Source organism: Rhinoderma darwinii, chromosome 2, assembly GCF_050947455.1.
Source record: "Rhinoderma darwinii isolate aRhiDar2 chromosome 2, aRhiDar2.hap1, whole genome shotgun sequence".
Taxonomy (NCBI): Eukaryota; Metazoa; Chordata; class Amphibia; order Anura; family Rhinodermatidae; genus Rhinoderma; species Rhinoderma darwinii.
This window is the reverse complement of record NC_134688.1, coordinates 81448011-81465780: the sequence shown is the minus strand read 5'-3', so window position 1 is coordinate 81465780 and position 17770 is coordinate 81448011. Positions and strand designations below refer to the sequence as shown.

Here is a 17770-nt window from a genome sequence, read left to right as displayed (position 1 = left end):
TGGTGAAGGACCTGCAGGAGAAAGTGGCATCACAGCGGGATCTCGCGAGATCACCCTGTGCTTTGAATCAGCGTCATACACTTTTCTATACAACACCCACTTGGTGAATAGAAAACAAAACCACCCAGTTGGGCATTTAGAAACAATTTGCATAAATTGGGCATAAGTTGGGCATTTAGAAACAATTTGCATAAATAAAAAAACAGTGGTTATCCTCATCAAAGCACCTATTAGGTTAGGTAGGAGATAGGGCAGTTATAAACTGGTGACACAGCCTCTTTAAGTTTTACATCTCAAATACATCATGATTTTGTCCAATTAATTTTGCCCTAAAAAGTAAGATTTGATGATGTTGGTACTGACTATTTTAAGTCAGTTAATGATCCAGTCTGTGATACCATGTCAATCTCACTCATTAAAGGGGTCATCTCATAAAGATATTACATAATAGGGGGAGTCCCTGACTGGAACCCCCTCTATCAGCCAGAGGGTTGTGCCACTAAAAACTAGTGTCTCAGCTTAGGCAGAACTGACCTATTCTAGTTGGTCTTTCATTTAGATGGTTGACATTGGATGGAAGACATTTAATACTGCAGGGTTTCTGAAGCCAGCTCTGCAGCCACCAGCGCATTGCCAGGTTAAAAAGACATGAGACAACCCCTTTTAGCTACTTTGGCGTCATGGTATCAAAGATACATCAAACAAACCTTGATCCCATTTATCACCTAACTTTATATAAGTATATATCTTAATGCGTGCATGTATAAAACATTATTTCACTACATTTACTTTTTGAAAAGCCAGACACAGACATATAACTGAATGCTAGTATAATAAAACATGTCTGTAAATCCTGTACATATTGCTGACACTATAAATAATCAAAGTAATTCTCATTTATATATATCATGGAGCATTTTCATGATATTGTTTTATTATAAATTATGCATTGCTGCTTAGCTTTGATCATTCAGGTGTGTCTGTCGTATGTATTCTATAAATGTAGAAAATAACGCTACCAAGCAATGCTCCAAAGTAACTTCAAATTACAATGGAAACACCCAGTTCAAGTATAAAAGCAGCAGGCAACAGCTCATGAAGACTTCAGTAGAGCAGACTCCTGAGCTCTTTGCATCTTCTGTAGATCATCTTACTGAGAAGAAGCATCATGTCTCATCACTCCATCCTCAGCTCCTCAGCTCCTCAGGACACAAGAACTTCAGCTCCTGTTCTGTGGCTTCACTTAAACCTTCCAGCTCTCACTGCATCTTATCACACTCTCCTAAACACACAGGACACGGCCACAAGACTCAACATTGCTTTAGCAGCACAAGTGCTCAGAATATTGGATTCAAGGGGCATAAGATTTCAGCTAGAAGTTTTAGTTCCGGGAAGAGCGGGCATGGATCTGTGTGTGGTATTGGAGGCATTGCTCATGGATTTGGAGGGTCATCCTGTTCTGGTGGGATTACCTCTGTTACTGTAAATGAAGGTCTACTGGCTCCTCTCAACTTGGAGATCGACAATGGTATCCAAAGAGTGAGGACTGATGAGAAGAACCAAATTAAAGGTCTCAACAACAAGTTTGCTTCCTTCATTGACAAGGTATAAAAAATCATTAGTGCTTAAATACACTTTACATTTTTGGTTATTTGTATTGAGGCAGCTTATTAAAAGCCAATGTTCTAGTCTGATTGTCTGAAATTTCATTGAGTAATTATTAAAGATAAAGCTCAGCAGCCCCATAGGAAAGAATGGAGCATGCGCACTAACGCCCCATTCATATGGGGCTTCCAGAAACGGCAAGGTCAGCCCATTCTCGTCATTGGTGGTGGGCCCAGCGGTCAGACCCACACTGATCAGATATTTATCACCTATCCTGTGTATAGGTGATAAATAATGATTATGGGAAAAACCTCTTTAAGAATGATTAAGACCAAAATTAGCAATGTTTAGGCTAATTTAAAGATGTTAATATGGCAAGTTACACTTACATTGTTCTACACAGTTTACCCATAATGCATTGACAGCAGAAAATCCACATCTGATCTGGCCAAAATATACCTCATTTAAACTATATGCGTTAATCTTAATAGAACATAAATTTATTTCCTACAAATTAATGTATTGTTCATACTGAAAATGTTCTAAAAACCATTGGTGACTGCCATTCTACAATTAAAACTGGAACTTAAAGAAGTTGTGTGGGATTTAATAAAAAAAAATAAAAAAATAAAAAAATAATATATATATATATATATATATATATATATATATATATATATATATATATATATATATATATATATAAAAGGGGGTCTATTTTTTTTTTCTGAAATGGTGCCACTCTCGTCCATGGGCTGTGTCTGGTATTGCATTCAAGTGAATGAGGATTAACTGGAGCACTAGACACTGCCCATGGACAAGAGTGGTGCTGTTTTTGGAAAAAAAGAAAAAAACACAACCTTTTTTCTAATCATGTAACTTTAACTAACATTAAATAAATATTTTTGACCTAAATGAATATTTCATTATATAACACTTCTTCATTTACAAAAGTAATATGTTATGTAGCTCTTATACTACAAGATGCTACAATATATTAACCTTTAACTGTAACATTTAGGTTAGGTTTCTGGAGCAACAGAACAAGATGCTGGACACCAAGTGGGCTCTTCTACAAGAACAAAGGACATCCAGGTGTCAGATTGAACCTCTGTTTGAGACTTTTATCAGCAACCTCAGGAGACAACTGGAGAATCTGGAATCTGAAAAAGCTCGTCTGAATGGAGATAGGAGCAGTATGGAGGGAACAGCTGAAGAACTGAGAAGGAGGTATTACATGAAATAAATTCACTAGATTATATAAAAAAAAAAAAAAGAAAGACTATCTGTCTTGGCAAATCAAGTTTATTGTACTTACTTATTATTAAATCAGCAGTCAGAACCAGAATGTAATTTAAACCTCAATATTACATATGTAATTCACATATCCGTTAGGGCTCTATTCTGACGTTCCGTCTGAGCATTCCGTCAGAATGGAGCCCTGACTGAAACATAATGAAACCATAGGTTTCCATCATCATTGATTTCAATGTTGACAGATCGGGTGCAAATGGTTTCCGTTTGTCTCCATTGTGCACTCTAATAAGTATAATGTTGGTAGACAACCAACATGGTATGAATGTAAGACACCAAAATAAAGCTGCTCACACATTAAATTCATTTTGATAGATCCTATAGCAGATATAATGTGTACAGGGGCTCTCGCGACTGTCACCTAACAGCAGATTTTGCCAGGAGATAAGTACTGCCAGTAGCGTCTGGTAGTGGTTTTTGCCCTTCCATTATTCAGATAAATATGAATGATTGACTAAGTTGAGTCTGCATACTTTTGGGGTTTAAGGGGAAATAGATATCAAACAAATAAGTGTTTGGTCAACAGCTATCTTATGTTTATCGCTAGCTTAAAGGCAATGTAAACTCTCGAAGGCATTTTTTTTTAAATAATTCAAAGTTTTATTCAAAGTTGAGCAACTTTTGAATTGAATTTTATTTAAAAAAATAGTTTTTCAGATAAAGCTTCTATGTATTCAGTATACATAGTAGCTGTATCTTGCGGTCAAAGCCGAATTCGTCAAGTCATTGGGACTGACAGCACTGGTCCTGAGTGTCTCTGACACGCAGGATCTAGCTATTAGGGTATGTTCACACGCCCTATTTACGGACGTAATTCGGGCGTTTTACGAAAATACGGCTACAAAGCACTGGCAAACATCTGGCCATTGAAAGCAATGGGGTTATGATATTCTGTGCACACCGGCTGTTTTTTTACACGCCGCTGTCAAAAGACGGCGCGTAAAAAGACGCCCGCGTCAAAGAAGAGCATGTCACTTCTTGAGACGTAATTGGAGCAATTTTTCATTGCCTCCATTGAAAAACAGCTCCAATTAGGTCCGTAAAACGCGAGTACGAGCAATTACGTCTGAAATTCAGGAGCTGTTTTCTCCTGAAAACAGCTCCGTAATTTCAGGCGTATTGGACGCTGACCTGTGAACATACCCTTAGATGTGATCGATAATTGCTGGATCCTGAATGTCAGAGACACGCAGGACCAGCGCTCAGTGAAGCTGTCAGTCCCGCTTATCTGGTGGATTGGTCTTTGACCGCAAAATACAGTTTCTATATATACAGGACACATAGAAGCTGTATCTCAAAAAGTTAAACTTTTTTTTTTTTTTTTTGTAAAAACCAATTCAAAAGTTGTTTAAAATTAAATAAAACAAAGATTAAAAAAAAATGCATTCACAGCCGGTATACACAGCCTTTTTACTCCGGCAGGACATTTTGGATAGAAAAACAAATCTATTTTGCTTTCAGGTTAATGATCATTTTTTTTTTTTATTTAGCTATGAAGAAGAATTAAACAGACGCACATCTGCAGAAAATGAATTTGCTGGAGTTAAGAGAGTAAGTAATGCAAAATAATGTTCTCTAATTAAAGGGGTTTTCCCATGATGGACATTTATGGCATATCCACACCTCAGCCTATCTCTAGAATGGGCCCCCTAAACCCCGTTCTAGCTTACTCGGCTCCTGCTGCCTCCTGGCTACATCCTGGTTAGGTGGTAAGGAGTTACGGAAAAAGCCGAGATCACTGAGCTACACTGTTTCCAGAACTTCCATAGAAATGAATGGGAGCTATGGAAACAGCGTAGCATGGCGAGCTATGCTGTTTCCCTAACTCCCGACCACCTAACCAGGAAGTGGCTGGAAGGCACCGGAGCTGAGTAATCTAGAACGGGGTTTAGGGGGCCCGTTCTAGAGATAGCTGCTTGTCTTGTCTTGTCTTTTGGGCTTAAAATATGTCTTTCAATTGCATTGGATTTTGATTTGAAAGTTTAATTTTATATTGAAAAGACAAAAAATATTACTTATTGCTTTATATTAGCTGAACATGCTTTATATTAGTTGAACATTTATATGACTTTGTATTCTTTATGTACCGTCTTCAATAGGATGTTGATGCAGCTTTTCTGAACAAAGCTGGACTTCAGGCTCGGGCAGACTCCTTAGTTGATGAGATCAACTTCCTAAGGACACTTTATGAGGCAGTAAGTTTGAATTTTGCACTTTTATTACTTTTATTATATTAAGTATTATATAAGTATTCCTGACTGGTTCTGTAATAGATGTAATTAACAAATCACACACATACACACACAAGTAAATATATATATATATATATATATATATATATATATATATATATGTATATATATATATATATATATATATATATATATAACACAAATCCAAAATACAAGGCAGCACTCCAAATTCAGTGAAAAAGTAGGATCACTTTAATCACCACTTGCGACATTTCTGCTGTCTTGTATTTTGGATTTGTGTTGGGTAATTTGGGACATCGGTTGTGTGTCCGAACAGGAACTTTGCACCCTACACCAATTGAACGGTGCTGCTTTTTTTCTTTTTTTAATATATATATATATATATATATATATATATATATATATATATATATATGTGTTTGTGTATTTAAGCTGCGTATAGGTTTTTATGAACTTTATTAATGAAGGGATCTTCCATTTTAGATATTCTTAATTTATATTGTGTTTAATTTTCTCTAAAACATAGGAAATTGCTCAGCTCCAGGCTCAGATCTCAGATACTTCAGTGGTTGTATCAATGGACAACAGCCGAGACCTTGACCTAAACAGCATTATTTTAGAGGTCAGATCTCAATATGAGGAGATTGCTAACAGGAGCAGAGCTGAGGCCGAGGCTATGTACCAGTCAAGGGTGAGTCTGGCCTATACATTGATAAGGTTATAATCTTATCAATGTAGATCTTTTAGAGACGGAAATACAGTTTACTCTTACCCATAGACAATTAATAAAAAAAATTGTTTACCTTCAGTTTGATGACTTACATATGGCAGCTGGGCAAAATGGAGATAGTCTGCAGAACAGCAAGAATGAGATTGCTGAACTCAACCAGACAATTCAGAGACTTAAAGGAGAGATCGAAAATGTTAAATCCCAGGTACATGATCCATGTGGACAGAGTATCATAACTGTGTATTTATTTTAATGTGTAGTAAGCAAGGCTAGCGTCAGCACCCGGCGAACCCAGGCAACTTCGGGGGGCCGACTCGGCCGCCAGGTGCTGACGCTGCCATCATGTCTCCTCCAGGAGTGGAATCCCAGGCCAGAGTGTTGCCGATGCGATTCCGCTTCTAGAGGGAGCCCCTGTCTAGGAGGTGGTGTAACTACCGCAGTAGCAGCCAATGCGGCTGCTACGGGGCCCGTGGCATGAGGGGGCCCATGCTGCCTGCCATAACGGCCCCCCCTTGCCCAGTGGCCCCGCTATCAGCCACTATGGCTGCTACAGCAGTAGCGATGCCACATTCAATAGTATCTGCTTCCATAGGACACAGATACTATTAAACACTATGGCAGAGCAGGGAGGTAACTCCCTACTCTGCCATTTACTAGGCTACAGACTCCCAGGCAGAGTGCTAATAGTGCTCTTCCATGTGACTCAGGCTCTGGGGTTGCCCCTGACATCACTGTCCATATATGGACAGTGATGACTGTCCATATATGGACAGTGATGCCAGGAGGAGAGAAGGAATCCCAGGCAGAGCGCTAGAAGCAGCTCTGCTCTGGGAATCCGTCTCTGGGGAAGCCCCTGACATGACTGTCCATAAATGGACAGTCATGTCAGGAGCAGAGCAGTATCCCAGGCAGAGTGCTAGTAGCGCTCTACCTGGGACTTTGGCTCTGGTGTTAACCCTGACATCACTATCCATATATTGACAGTTATGTTAGGGGTTTCCCTAGAGCCGGAGCAGAGCCTTTGCTATCCATATATGGACAGTGATGTCAGGAGCAGAGCAGGAGACCCAGGCAGACTGCTACTAGCGCTCTGCCCGGAACTATGGCTCTGGGGTTGCCCCTGACATCACTGTCCATATATGGACAGTGACGTCAGGGGCTCCTGCTGAAGTGGAATTCCCGGGCAATGCTATGGTTGGGGATTCCATTCCTAGAGGGAGCCCCAAAAGTGCTACCTACAGGGAGGGGGGCAGTGTGGCACTACCAGGGAGGGGGCTGTGTGGCACTACCTGGGAAGGGGGCTGTGTGGCACTACCTGTAAGGGGTGGGCTGTGTGGCATTACCTTGGAGAGGGGCTTATAGTAACCTGCCTTAAGCAAGTACTTTTTTTTTTTATGATAAAGAAGTACGCTACACATTCACTCTTTGGTCAGACATTGTTCTGTTTCAAATAAAAGTGCTTCCTATTGTACTAGCGTGCAGCCCTAGAATCTGCAATAAATAAAGCTGAGGAACGTGGAGAAGCTGCCGTCCGAGATGCCAAGATTAAACTGGTTGAACTAGAGGCTGCTCTACAGAAGGCCAAGCAGGACATGGCTCGCCAACTGAGAGAATACCAGGAGCTGATGAATGTTAAGCTGAGCCTGGACATTGAGATCGCCACTTATAGGAAGATGCTGGAAAATGAGGAGTGCAGGTCAGTCCTAATGGAACAAATTTTTTAAGATTTATTCAAAAATCCTATAATTATCGACAAGTACCGAAGAATCAATAGATAGTTCTAAATATGATGATAAGAACATTGGTTGCCTGGTAACATGGCACAACAAAATCTTCTAACTAAAAATTATAAATCTCCCCAAATTTGCATGTAAAGTCTACATTTTATAGGACATTAAGGTATATAGTATTATAGGACAGTAATGTGCTTGTTTACTTAATGCATTCTCGCATGTACTGCTATTCGAATAATCAAATACAAAGTTAGAAGCATTTGTGTTGTATGATGTTGGACAAAACTTCATTTAATAATTTATTGTATTAGTTTATAAATAATTAAGATAATAGTAATCACAATACTACTACTACAACTACTACTACTACTACTACTACTACTACTACTACTACTACTAATAATAATAATAATAATAATAATAATAGTAATGCATATATATTTTTTCTTATAGGTTGGGTGCAGAAGGACCTGTTAATATTTGTAAGTAATATAGATATTAAAATATGCATATATAAATCCAATATGTTTAAAATGATCTTAGGTTCAGTATATTACACACATAATGTGGTGGCACGGTCGGCATCCCTATAATGGCTTGCAGGCGCCCCTCTCTCTAGCACAGCTAATCATAAGGGGGAGTAGGTGTGAGTCACTGATGACTCAGTGGATAACAGTCATATGAGTCATACCCACTATAAACAGTCCAACCAGGAAATGCTGCTGCTTTGTGGGCATACTGAGAGGAGAAAGAGGACATCAGACAGAGATTGAGATAGTAAAACACAGAATACAGATGTATAGTGGATTAGTGTCAGTGAGTGTGTTTATAGTGAGGAGTAGAGAATAGATAGTTCGATTTACAACAATTTGTTAGAGATACAGAATTTAGAGAGATATAGGAGTCAGTCAGTGTGTTAGGCAGGCACAGGCAGGCAGCCATTGTTGTGAGTGAGCGCTGCTACAGCTATACAATTCTTACATTAATTTGTGAACCACCAATATTCATGACATCATTAACAAATCTTCTTCCAGAAGAAGACCTCAGAGTGTCATATACGGCTTTTTGCATGGGTCATGTGATTTGTCAGAGCGAGATCCACTCAGCGGCTATATACACTATATGGCCCAATAGTTAAGAATTATATATATACAGTACTGTGTAAAAGTTACAAGTTTTAGGCAGTTGTGGAAAATGCTACAAAGTAAGAATGCTTTCAAAAATATAAGTGTTAATATTTTTTTTTCATCAATTAACAAAAAATGAATGAACATAAGAGAAATCTAAATAAAATCAATATTTGATGTGATCACCCTTTGCATTTAAAACAGCATCAACTCTTCTAGGTACACTTGCCTGCACCATGCTTCACTGTTGCCTGCAGACACTCATTATTGTACTGCTACCCAGCCCTTCGGCGAACAAACTGCCTTCTATTACAGCTAAATAATTAAAAAAATTGACTCATTTGTCCAGAGCATCTGCTGCCATTTTACTGCACCCCAGTTCCTATGTTTTTGTGTATAGTTGAGTCGCTTGGCCTTGTTTCCACGTTGAAGGTATGGCTTTTTTCCTGCAATTCTTTCATGAAGACCACTTCTGGCCAGATTTCTCTGAACAGTAGATGGGTGTACCTGGATCCCACTGGTTTTTGCTAGTTCTGAGCTGATGGCACTTCTGGACATCTTCCGATTTTGAAGGGTAGTAAGCATAATGTGTCTTTGATCTGCTGCACTAAGTTTTCTTGGCTGACAAATGCATCTACGTTCTTGGACGTTACCCGTTTCTTTGTGCTTTTTCAAAAGAGCTTGAACAGCACATCTTGAAACCCCAGTCTGCTTTGAAGTCTTTGTCTGGGAGAGACATTGCTGATGCAGTAACACTAACTTGTGTCTTGTTGCTGTGCTCAGTATTGCCATGGTGGACCTGCCGCATGAAACTGTCTTCCACATCTAAACTTTTTAGCAAAGTTTGGCTATTCCTCATCCAGTTTTAAGCCTCCTACACAGCTGTTTCTGTTAAGTTAATGACTTAGTTTCAACCTACTTCTGAAAATGATGATCATTGTTACCTGTTTGGTATAATTGGTTAATCATACACCTGACGATAATAATCCTACAAAATCCATGGCTTTGTCCAAGTGTACCTAGAAGAATTGATGCTGTTTTGAAGGCAAAGGGTGGTCAAACCAAATATTAATTTGACTTAGATTTCTCTTCTGCTCATTCACTTTGTATTTGGTTAGTTGATAAAAAAAATATTAACACTTATATTTTTTAAAGCATTCTTACTTTGCAGCATTTTTCACACAACTACATAAAACGTTTGTACAGTACTGTATATATATATATATCATACTTAATAATAAACCTGGTAAATTATATAGGTGAACAATTAAAATAACCAATTTCTCTCCTTTGTAGCTGTTCTGCACTCTAGCATTGGGGGAAAACACCAATCTAAAGGAATGTCCCATGGAATAAGTGGATATTCCCATAAAGGAAGATTAAACTCACACAGTCATGTCTCTAAGCATCACTCAGCACATGGTGACTATTGTTGAACTTTACATAAAGAGCAGCCTGCTCTCCATTCTCATCGTCGCTCGTTTCCTACATTTTATTCCTTAGAATAATATTGCCAAATGCTTTTCATTTTTTTCTGCAAATGCTATGAAACATGGAATCTTTTCTTCTGCAATAAAATTATATAGCGTCAATAATTATCAAGTTAAAATTGTATTATTTTACATTTGTTTATATCAAAACAGGTAATTAACAGGCAATTAAAATGGTTTGCTTCATTATTGGATTTTAAAAAAATGCAATTGGGAACTAGCCATTCACAGCCAACCACCATCAAACTAGGAGCTGCTTGATTCCTACGTACATTATTAAGATGCAACAGAAAAATCTTGTGAAAAAATGTGGCTACTTGAAGACTATCAACAAATAGCCGATCTGTTGCTGATGGATCATACTGTATTTTCATTTGAATTATGACTTTTCCCAGGAAACCAGGCTGAATAACTCATGGATATACTATGCTCATGAAAGGGAATGTATTATTTATTTAATTTTAGTTTCATTAATTAGATATTATTATGTAGAAGAGGAACACATTTATTATTTTAATAACTTCCCTGTAGTGGCATACTGGAGACACACACTTTCTTCCTGCACTGTTTGTATAGACAGTGCATTAGGGTATATGTCTTTTATGGCAGCTGAAATAAAATTGGAATCAATTGACAAAAAAATTTCACAAATTATTAAAGTCTCCAGGAAGTGATGGAGTACAGACCACTCCCCCAAAGACCAGGAAGTGACAGGGTATATGCCTACGAAGTCTTAATGCCTTTTACACTGGCCAATTATGAACATTCCCAGAATGCTCATTTCCGATAACTGCCCTGTGTAAACATTCAGTGATCAGCAGATGAACGAGCAAACGCTCGATCATCTGCTGATCACATAGTTTTAATTACTCAAAATATTATCATTGTAAACAGGGAGTTGTGCTTCCGACACAATAGAAATGTATGAGGATGAGTGATCAGAGTAATGGGCGATCGTCCCTATACTAGCTCTTTGTGAAAGGAGCAAACGAGCGCCGATCAATGATCGTTGATCGGCGCTCTTTGCACCAGCCAAAATTGGCCGGTGTAAAAGTACTTTTAGGATCTGTGTGTAAAGAGTTTAGCGTTACTATCATGCCTTATCTAGGCCTCCAGCAGTAAAATAGAGCTGACATTAATTTACCCAACCCTCTAATGATAATAAGATAACTCTGCTCGTCCTCTCCCAGTCTATACAGCAAAACTGACCAAAAAGCTGCAGAAAACAGGAAGTGTTAGCACAAAATGCTGTGGAGGCCCATGGCATATCATACTAGTTACATAATGTATTTGTGTTATACTATACACTGTACATAAATCATTTTCAATTTGTGCAAAGATCCAATACAAAGTAAGGATGAATCCGCTTGGTGGTGGACCCAAGGAGAGCTTTTACATCAGAGCTGAAGAACTTCATTCTTAATTTTTTATGTCTAGGCTATTTTAAGTGTTATAGGTTACAACTTAGTCTATGTTTTTTTTTTAGAGAAGTGGTTTGACTCTATAAGCAGCACACATGTAACACCACAGTACTTCTGGGTTCACTGTGAGTGGAAAGTGAAAATGGATTTTCCACCAGGGGGGACTCATAAAACCCCTGCCCAGTATACAGTAAAACAACACACAATGGACCCAACCAAGGTATTAAGATTAAAAAAAAAACAGCAGCATTTATTGCCAGTGTGGCAGACAAACAAAAAAAAGCAAAAAACAAAAGGTACACACATATGATATACAACAAAACCACAAGACTTTACAAAGTTGGCAGCATATATCTGGGGCAAAAAAAAGGTATCAGGACGTATACTGTACAATATCCAAAGGGCTCTATGAAGCAAGCATATGCCAAAGAGTCTTCTGTCATATGGATACCCTTTTTTTTTTAATCATTATTGAAAAGCATGGGCTGCATCAGTTTTTAAAAGAACGGAAAACCACTACAATAAATTGTATAAGTTAAGGTATACATTTTATTTTATTTTACAATGTAAGTTAATTTCAGACATTTTCAAATGTAAGGTAATCGGTTTACATATGCTGGCACAGTATTCGTTTGGGTTCATTTGAAGATAATTTTTGACAGAACAAAAAAGTTATACATCTGAAAAAGGGCACAAAAATGATGGGAGCCAAACCAAAATGGCACATCCAATGTAATAGAGGGCAGTAAATAGCAAGTGTAATATATGCAATAAATATGAATGCAAACTCAAGTAACTGAGATTAAGTCTAAATTTCAATGAGCAGAACACAACAGTAACTGCAGTGTCAGGCTTTTAGATTCCATCAGGAATGGGGGTTCTGTCCCTTTTGACAGCAAGAAAAGCGCATCATGTTGTTCTATTATTGCTGTCGAAATGACGGAAACCTTGACGGGACCTCGACAGGTTCAATTTAAACTCAATGATTTGTCTCCTGACGAATCTGACACAGAACTATGGCTTCTGTTATGAATTGAAGCCAAAGTGCAAATGTGATATCTAGAAGAAAAAAGCTGATACATGCCGCCACATGGTGCAGATCACCTAAGCAGGTAGCTTGAAGAAAAGCAGAAGTGTGGCAGATATGCTCACCTAGTATGATTGCGCAATCACAGGCACAACCGTGGTCTAGGCAGAAATGATTGAAATTGTCAGCAGCAACTCAGTCCTGAATGGTAGACGATAACTTCACTGCTACGTTTATACATATGAATGCCTTAAAAAACAGGGAACAGTGAAACAGCGCTGCTAACATCAGACACGAACCAGAGGGTAATAGTACAAGCAGAATTTATTAGGATATGCATTTTAACGCTGAACTAGCATCTTCTTCAAGGCCGCAAGATATGCACAGAACACGCAAAACATTTATATTATAACAAATTATGTAAACTTTCAAAATGAACTGCCAAAATCAGACAGAGTGACGTCATGTGTGGTCCGAGGGTAATGATGACGGACAGAATGAGGGGCCAATCAAACTTTGAGCAGCAACCTCACTGCTGAGGCAATCATGGCCCAAAATAAATATTAGACTGAAATTTTAGTAGGTATGTCAACCGATATCCGCCCAGTGAAATTATCCAGAGCCTAATCATAGGTTATCGATATATCGGAGAGAAGGAAGACACAGAGACCATTCTTATATGCTCAAAATACGCTTCTGACGTTTATTCATCAAACAATTACAATAAAATATTTTGAAGTAGGAGCAGCTTGATTCCAGCCAATTGTTTACAATGTTTACAATGTGACGTTAATTTGGATTTGATTTAGCCAATAGCTTACAATGACAATATGTTTTGTCCTGAACCAGTCATGGTCTTAGAAGGTTTTTTAAATGCAAATCCATGATTTCCCAAAATATACCACGTTATAGATGCTGAGTCAGACTACTCCCTCCCTTATAGTAAACAATGTCATTCTCCAGACTCTCAAGGATGATAGACTCCTTATCACCCAAAAATGGGTAAATATTTATCTATATTCTCCATAGAAAGAAAAAGACTAAATATAAACATTCATCTCAAGAACAAAAAATAGAACTATTTCAGACAATGCTGGCATAGATGTATTAGCCTTAAAACAACATGACTTATTAATCTCCCATATGGCATGATGAGAGGCTAAAATCTTTTTTTTAAAAAATACACTGCAATAAAATATCATTCTGATGTAAATAGTTGTAGGGAGCAGTATAATAATAAAATCAGCGGTCTCACAAAAAAAAAAAAAAGGCAGATCACTGTAAGGGCAGTGCAGGAACAGTATTGTATAATGTAGGATAGGTGGGTAACCAAGGGAATGTGGCAAAGCTAAGCATAGCGTGCCAGTAACCAGGATCACAGGCCATGGTCATATGACCTACGGAAGCCTGGTGGGGGACACACTAATACAATACACAAAAAAAAAAGAAAAAAAAAAAGATTTGCCCTAGTAGGTGGCAGGTAAATTTTAGGCAACTAACCTTATTTTCCACACTACTAACAGAAGGTATTGAATTGTTCTATTCACATAATTCCTAACAATAAAAATAACCTTTATAAAAGGCACGTAACCTTTATTCTAAAATCAACCCAAGAACCCCAAAACTTTATCACTCATATAGATGTAATATGTGCTGCGAGCAGCCACAGTGTAGAATCCCAGGTTATGAAAAATTGGTCGTTAGTTGATCCTAAAGATCCAAATAAACATGGCCGCATATATGAAACTGAATATAAGTATACATATATCTTGGTGTATGGTGTCGTAAGAATGGGAGAGCAGATGTGGAATAAATGATGGATATTAAGACATATGCATATACACAAACCAAAATGAATCTGGTGTAAAATATAAAATTATATAAATATTAATAAAATTCAATAAAACTCAAGAGATTTGTCAAACCTACACTGTTAATAATATATTAGTAAAATGTTAATGAAACACTCCTGATGTTACTATATGATACTAGTATTTTAACAAATAAGCAGTAGTAAAAATTGTTGTAAAAATTAAACAGAGGCAAATGACTACATATAAGAAGGTAAAAGCGAGTAAAAAATGGAATTTGAGAAAAGACCTAAATAATGTGCGAGAAAGATTCATTTTAAACGTCGATTAGGAAAACGTTTGCAGTGATCGGGTCACGGTGCCTGGTTCATCATAGGTGATGGAGTAAAACTTATTTTCTTTGGTTAGGTATTCATTTATTAAGACAACGTGTTTTTGGACCAAACTAGTCCCTTCATCAGGTCAGTATAAGGACACAAAATTTGCAGCAGAAGAGATAACTGTTTCTGACATCACATCTCACTGACAGTCTCGATGTTGACAAAAACATTGTTACATAATAGTTAAAAAAAACACTTGATCATATTCATGTGGCAGATTATTAACTTATCTTATTATCGGTATGGTAACATGATGTGAAATTAGTAATTGTAGCGGGCTCCTTACTAATATACTGGCGGGATCAGGGTTCATCTCTTTGTCATAGCTTCCCTGATTGTCATGGTGATGCTCCGAGGACATCCTTCTCTAGGATCTTTTTCTTAGGAGCAGAGTCTGAACGAATGGAAACTACTTTTTACAGAATTCTATTGTATGTGGTATGTAGCGCTCTTACTCGTGAAAGTGAAATCAGCTATTTTCAGTATGCAGTTGAAGGTGTTTGAAACATTGCAACATCTTATATATATTTTCGAAAGTTTGTTTGTTTGAAGCCCGATTTTTCATTGGTTTAAAATCAGGGAATAGCTATTTTTGATTGGACATTGAACAAAGTTTGCCTCCTTTTGCGATTTTTGATTAAGTGGCAGGTGTAAAGGATCTGAAAGGCACAGCTTCGGGGTTAACGCCCATAGATAATCAGTCTGCACCTGCTTCTATGTCTGTGAGACTGACTCCATCTTCCACCACTCAGGGTGGCAGGCTTAGGAGTGGGAGAACCTATCACAGCCTGGCCAGACGGAGCTAGCTCCCGCCCTCTGTCTATTTATACCTGCCTTTCCTGTTCCTCCTTTGCTTGTGATTCTTCTCGTTTGGTTTCCTGGCCCTGCTGCAGCTTCTTGTACTATTGTCCTTGCTTCATATTGACCCCGGCTTGCTGACTACTCTCCTGCTCTGTGTTTGGTACCTCGTACACTCCTGGTTTGACCTGGCTTGTTCACTACTCTCCTGCTCTGCGTTTGGCACCTCGTACTCTCCTGGTTTGACTCGGCTTGTTCACTTCTCTTGTTGCTCATGGTGTTGCCATGGGCAACTGCCCCTTCTCCCCCTAGCTCTGTGTACCCTTGTCTGTTTGTCTGTCGTGCACTTATTGAGCGTAGGGACCGTCGCCCAGTTGTATCCCGTCGCCTAGGGCGGGTCGTTGCAAGTAGGCAGGGACTGAGTGGCGGGTAGATTAGGGCTCACTTGTCTGTCTCCCCACCCCCGTCATTACATAATCACAAGCCCATACCTAGTCTACCCTGGTCCCTGACACCACTATGGACCCCCTTGAGACCCTGGCTCAGCAAATGCCGGGTCTCTCCCTACAGGTCCAGGCCGTGGCTCAGAGGGTCAACCAGCCTGATGCTACCATGGTAGTCCCCCTCACCTCACCTCTTGAACCCCACCTCAAGTTGCCCGCCGGTTCTCAGGGGACCGAAAGACTTTTCTCTCCTTTCGGGAGAGTTGTAGGCTCTATTTTCGTTTAAAGCCCCACTCCTCAGGTTCTGAGAGCCAGCGGGTGGGTATAATTATGTCCCGGCTCCAGGAAGGACCCCAAGAATGGGCCTTCTCCTTGGCTCCTGACGCCCCTGAACTTTCCTCCGTTGATCTTTTCTTTTCTGCTCTCGGACTCATCTATGACGAGACTGACAAGACTGCTTTTGCCGAGAGTCAGCTGGTGACCTTACGTCAGGGTAAGAGACCTGTTGAGGAGTATTGCTCTGACTTTAGGAAGTGGTGCGTAGCTTCTCGGTGGAATGACCCTGCCTTAAGGTGCCAGTTTAGGTTGGGTCTGTCGAACGCCCTGAAAGATCTGCTAGTTAGTTATCCCTCTTCTGACTCCCTAGACCAGGTTATGGCTTTAGCGGTACGACTTGACCGACGTCTCAGGGAACGACGACTTGAACGTCTTGATGTTTTCTCCTCTGACTCCCCCATGATGCCTCCCGAGGTTCCGTTGCTTCGTTCCTCCCCGGAAGACTCGGAGGTACCTATGCAACTCGGGGCCACCGTGTCCCCCTGACAACGTAGAGATTTCCGCAGGAGGAATGGTCTCTGCTTCTACTGTGGGGATGACAAGCATCAAGTGAACAACTGTCCTAAGCGTAAGAATGCAGCCGGAGAACTAAGTGATCATCGGGGAGGTCACTTGGGCGCACAGGTATTTCCCGTAAATATGAAACGTAATCAAATCTTGCTTGCCTTTCAGGTCTCTTTTGGTGGTAGGTCTGCTACCGGCAGTGCCTTCGTGGATTCAGGGTCTTCTGCTAATATCATGTCTGTGGAATTTGCTATGTCTCTAGCTATGCCTTTGATTGATTTGCCTAAACCTGTCCCGGTAGTGGGTATCGACTCCACTCCTCTTGCTAATGGTTATTTTACACAGCATACCCCTGTTTTTGAACTCCTTGTTGGCTCCATGCATTTGGAGCAGTGCTCTGTACTGTTAATGCAGAGATTATCGTCCGATTTGGTTTTAGGCCTTCCCTGGTTGCAGTTGCATAATCCCACGTTTGACTGGAATTCTGGGGACCTTACCAAGTGGGGTAATGAATGCTTGACGTCATGTTTTTCTGTTAATTCTATTTCTCCCCCTGAGGAGGTGAACACGCTACCTGAGTTTGTTTAGGACTTCGCCGATGTTTTCTCTAGGGAGGCCACCGAAGTGTTACCTCCTCATAGAGAATATGGTTGCGCAATCAATTTGGTACCGGGAGCTAAGCTCCCTAAGGGTAGGATATTTAATCTCTCTTGTGCCGAATGTGAAGCCATGAGAGAGTATATCCAGGAATGCCTAGCCAAGGGTTACATTCACCCCTCTACTTCTCCGGTAGGTGCTGGCTTCTTCTTCGTAGGGAAGAAGGATGGTGGTCTTAGGC

General features: G+C 39.5%; 1 protein-coding gene across 1 annotated transcript; it reads left to right on the top strand.

The window, feature by feature from the left end:
- The first annotated feature begins 987 nt into the window (after positions 1 to 987).
- On the top strand, positions 988 to 10158 carry LOC142741717 (keratin, type II cytoskeletal cochleal-like). Its single transcript, XM_075851059.1, has 9 exons — positions 988 to 1605; positions 2627 to 2835; positions 4410 to 4470; positions 5019 to 5114; positions 5659 to 5823; positions 5942 to 6067; positions 7338 to 7558; positions 8049 to 8077; positions 10019 to 10158. Exons 1-9 carry the CDS (start codon positions 988 to 990, stop codon positions 10156 to 10158), a joined length of 1665 nt encoding a protein of 554 aa, XP_075707174.1.
- Positions 10159 to 17770: the final 7612 nt, after the last annotated feature.

Coding starts and splice junctions, on each gene's coding strand:
- LOC142741717 (XM_075851059.1), top strand. CDS start 988: ATGTATTCTATAAATGTAGAAAATAACGCTACCAAGCAATGCTCCAAA. Junction 5,824..5,941: donor AGGCTATGTACCAGTCAAGG/GTGAGTCTGGCC, acceptor GTTTACCTTCAG/TTTGATGACTTACATATGGC. Junction 6,068..7,337: donor TCGAAAATGTTAAATCCCAG/GTACATGATCCA, acceptor CTATTGTACTAG/CGTGCAGCCCTAGAATCTGC.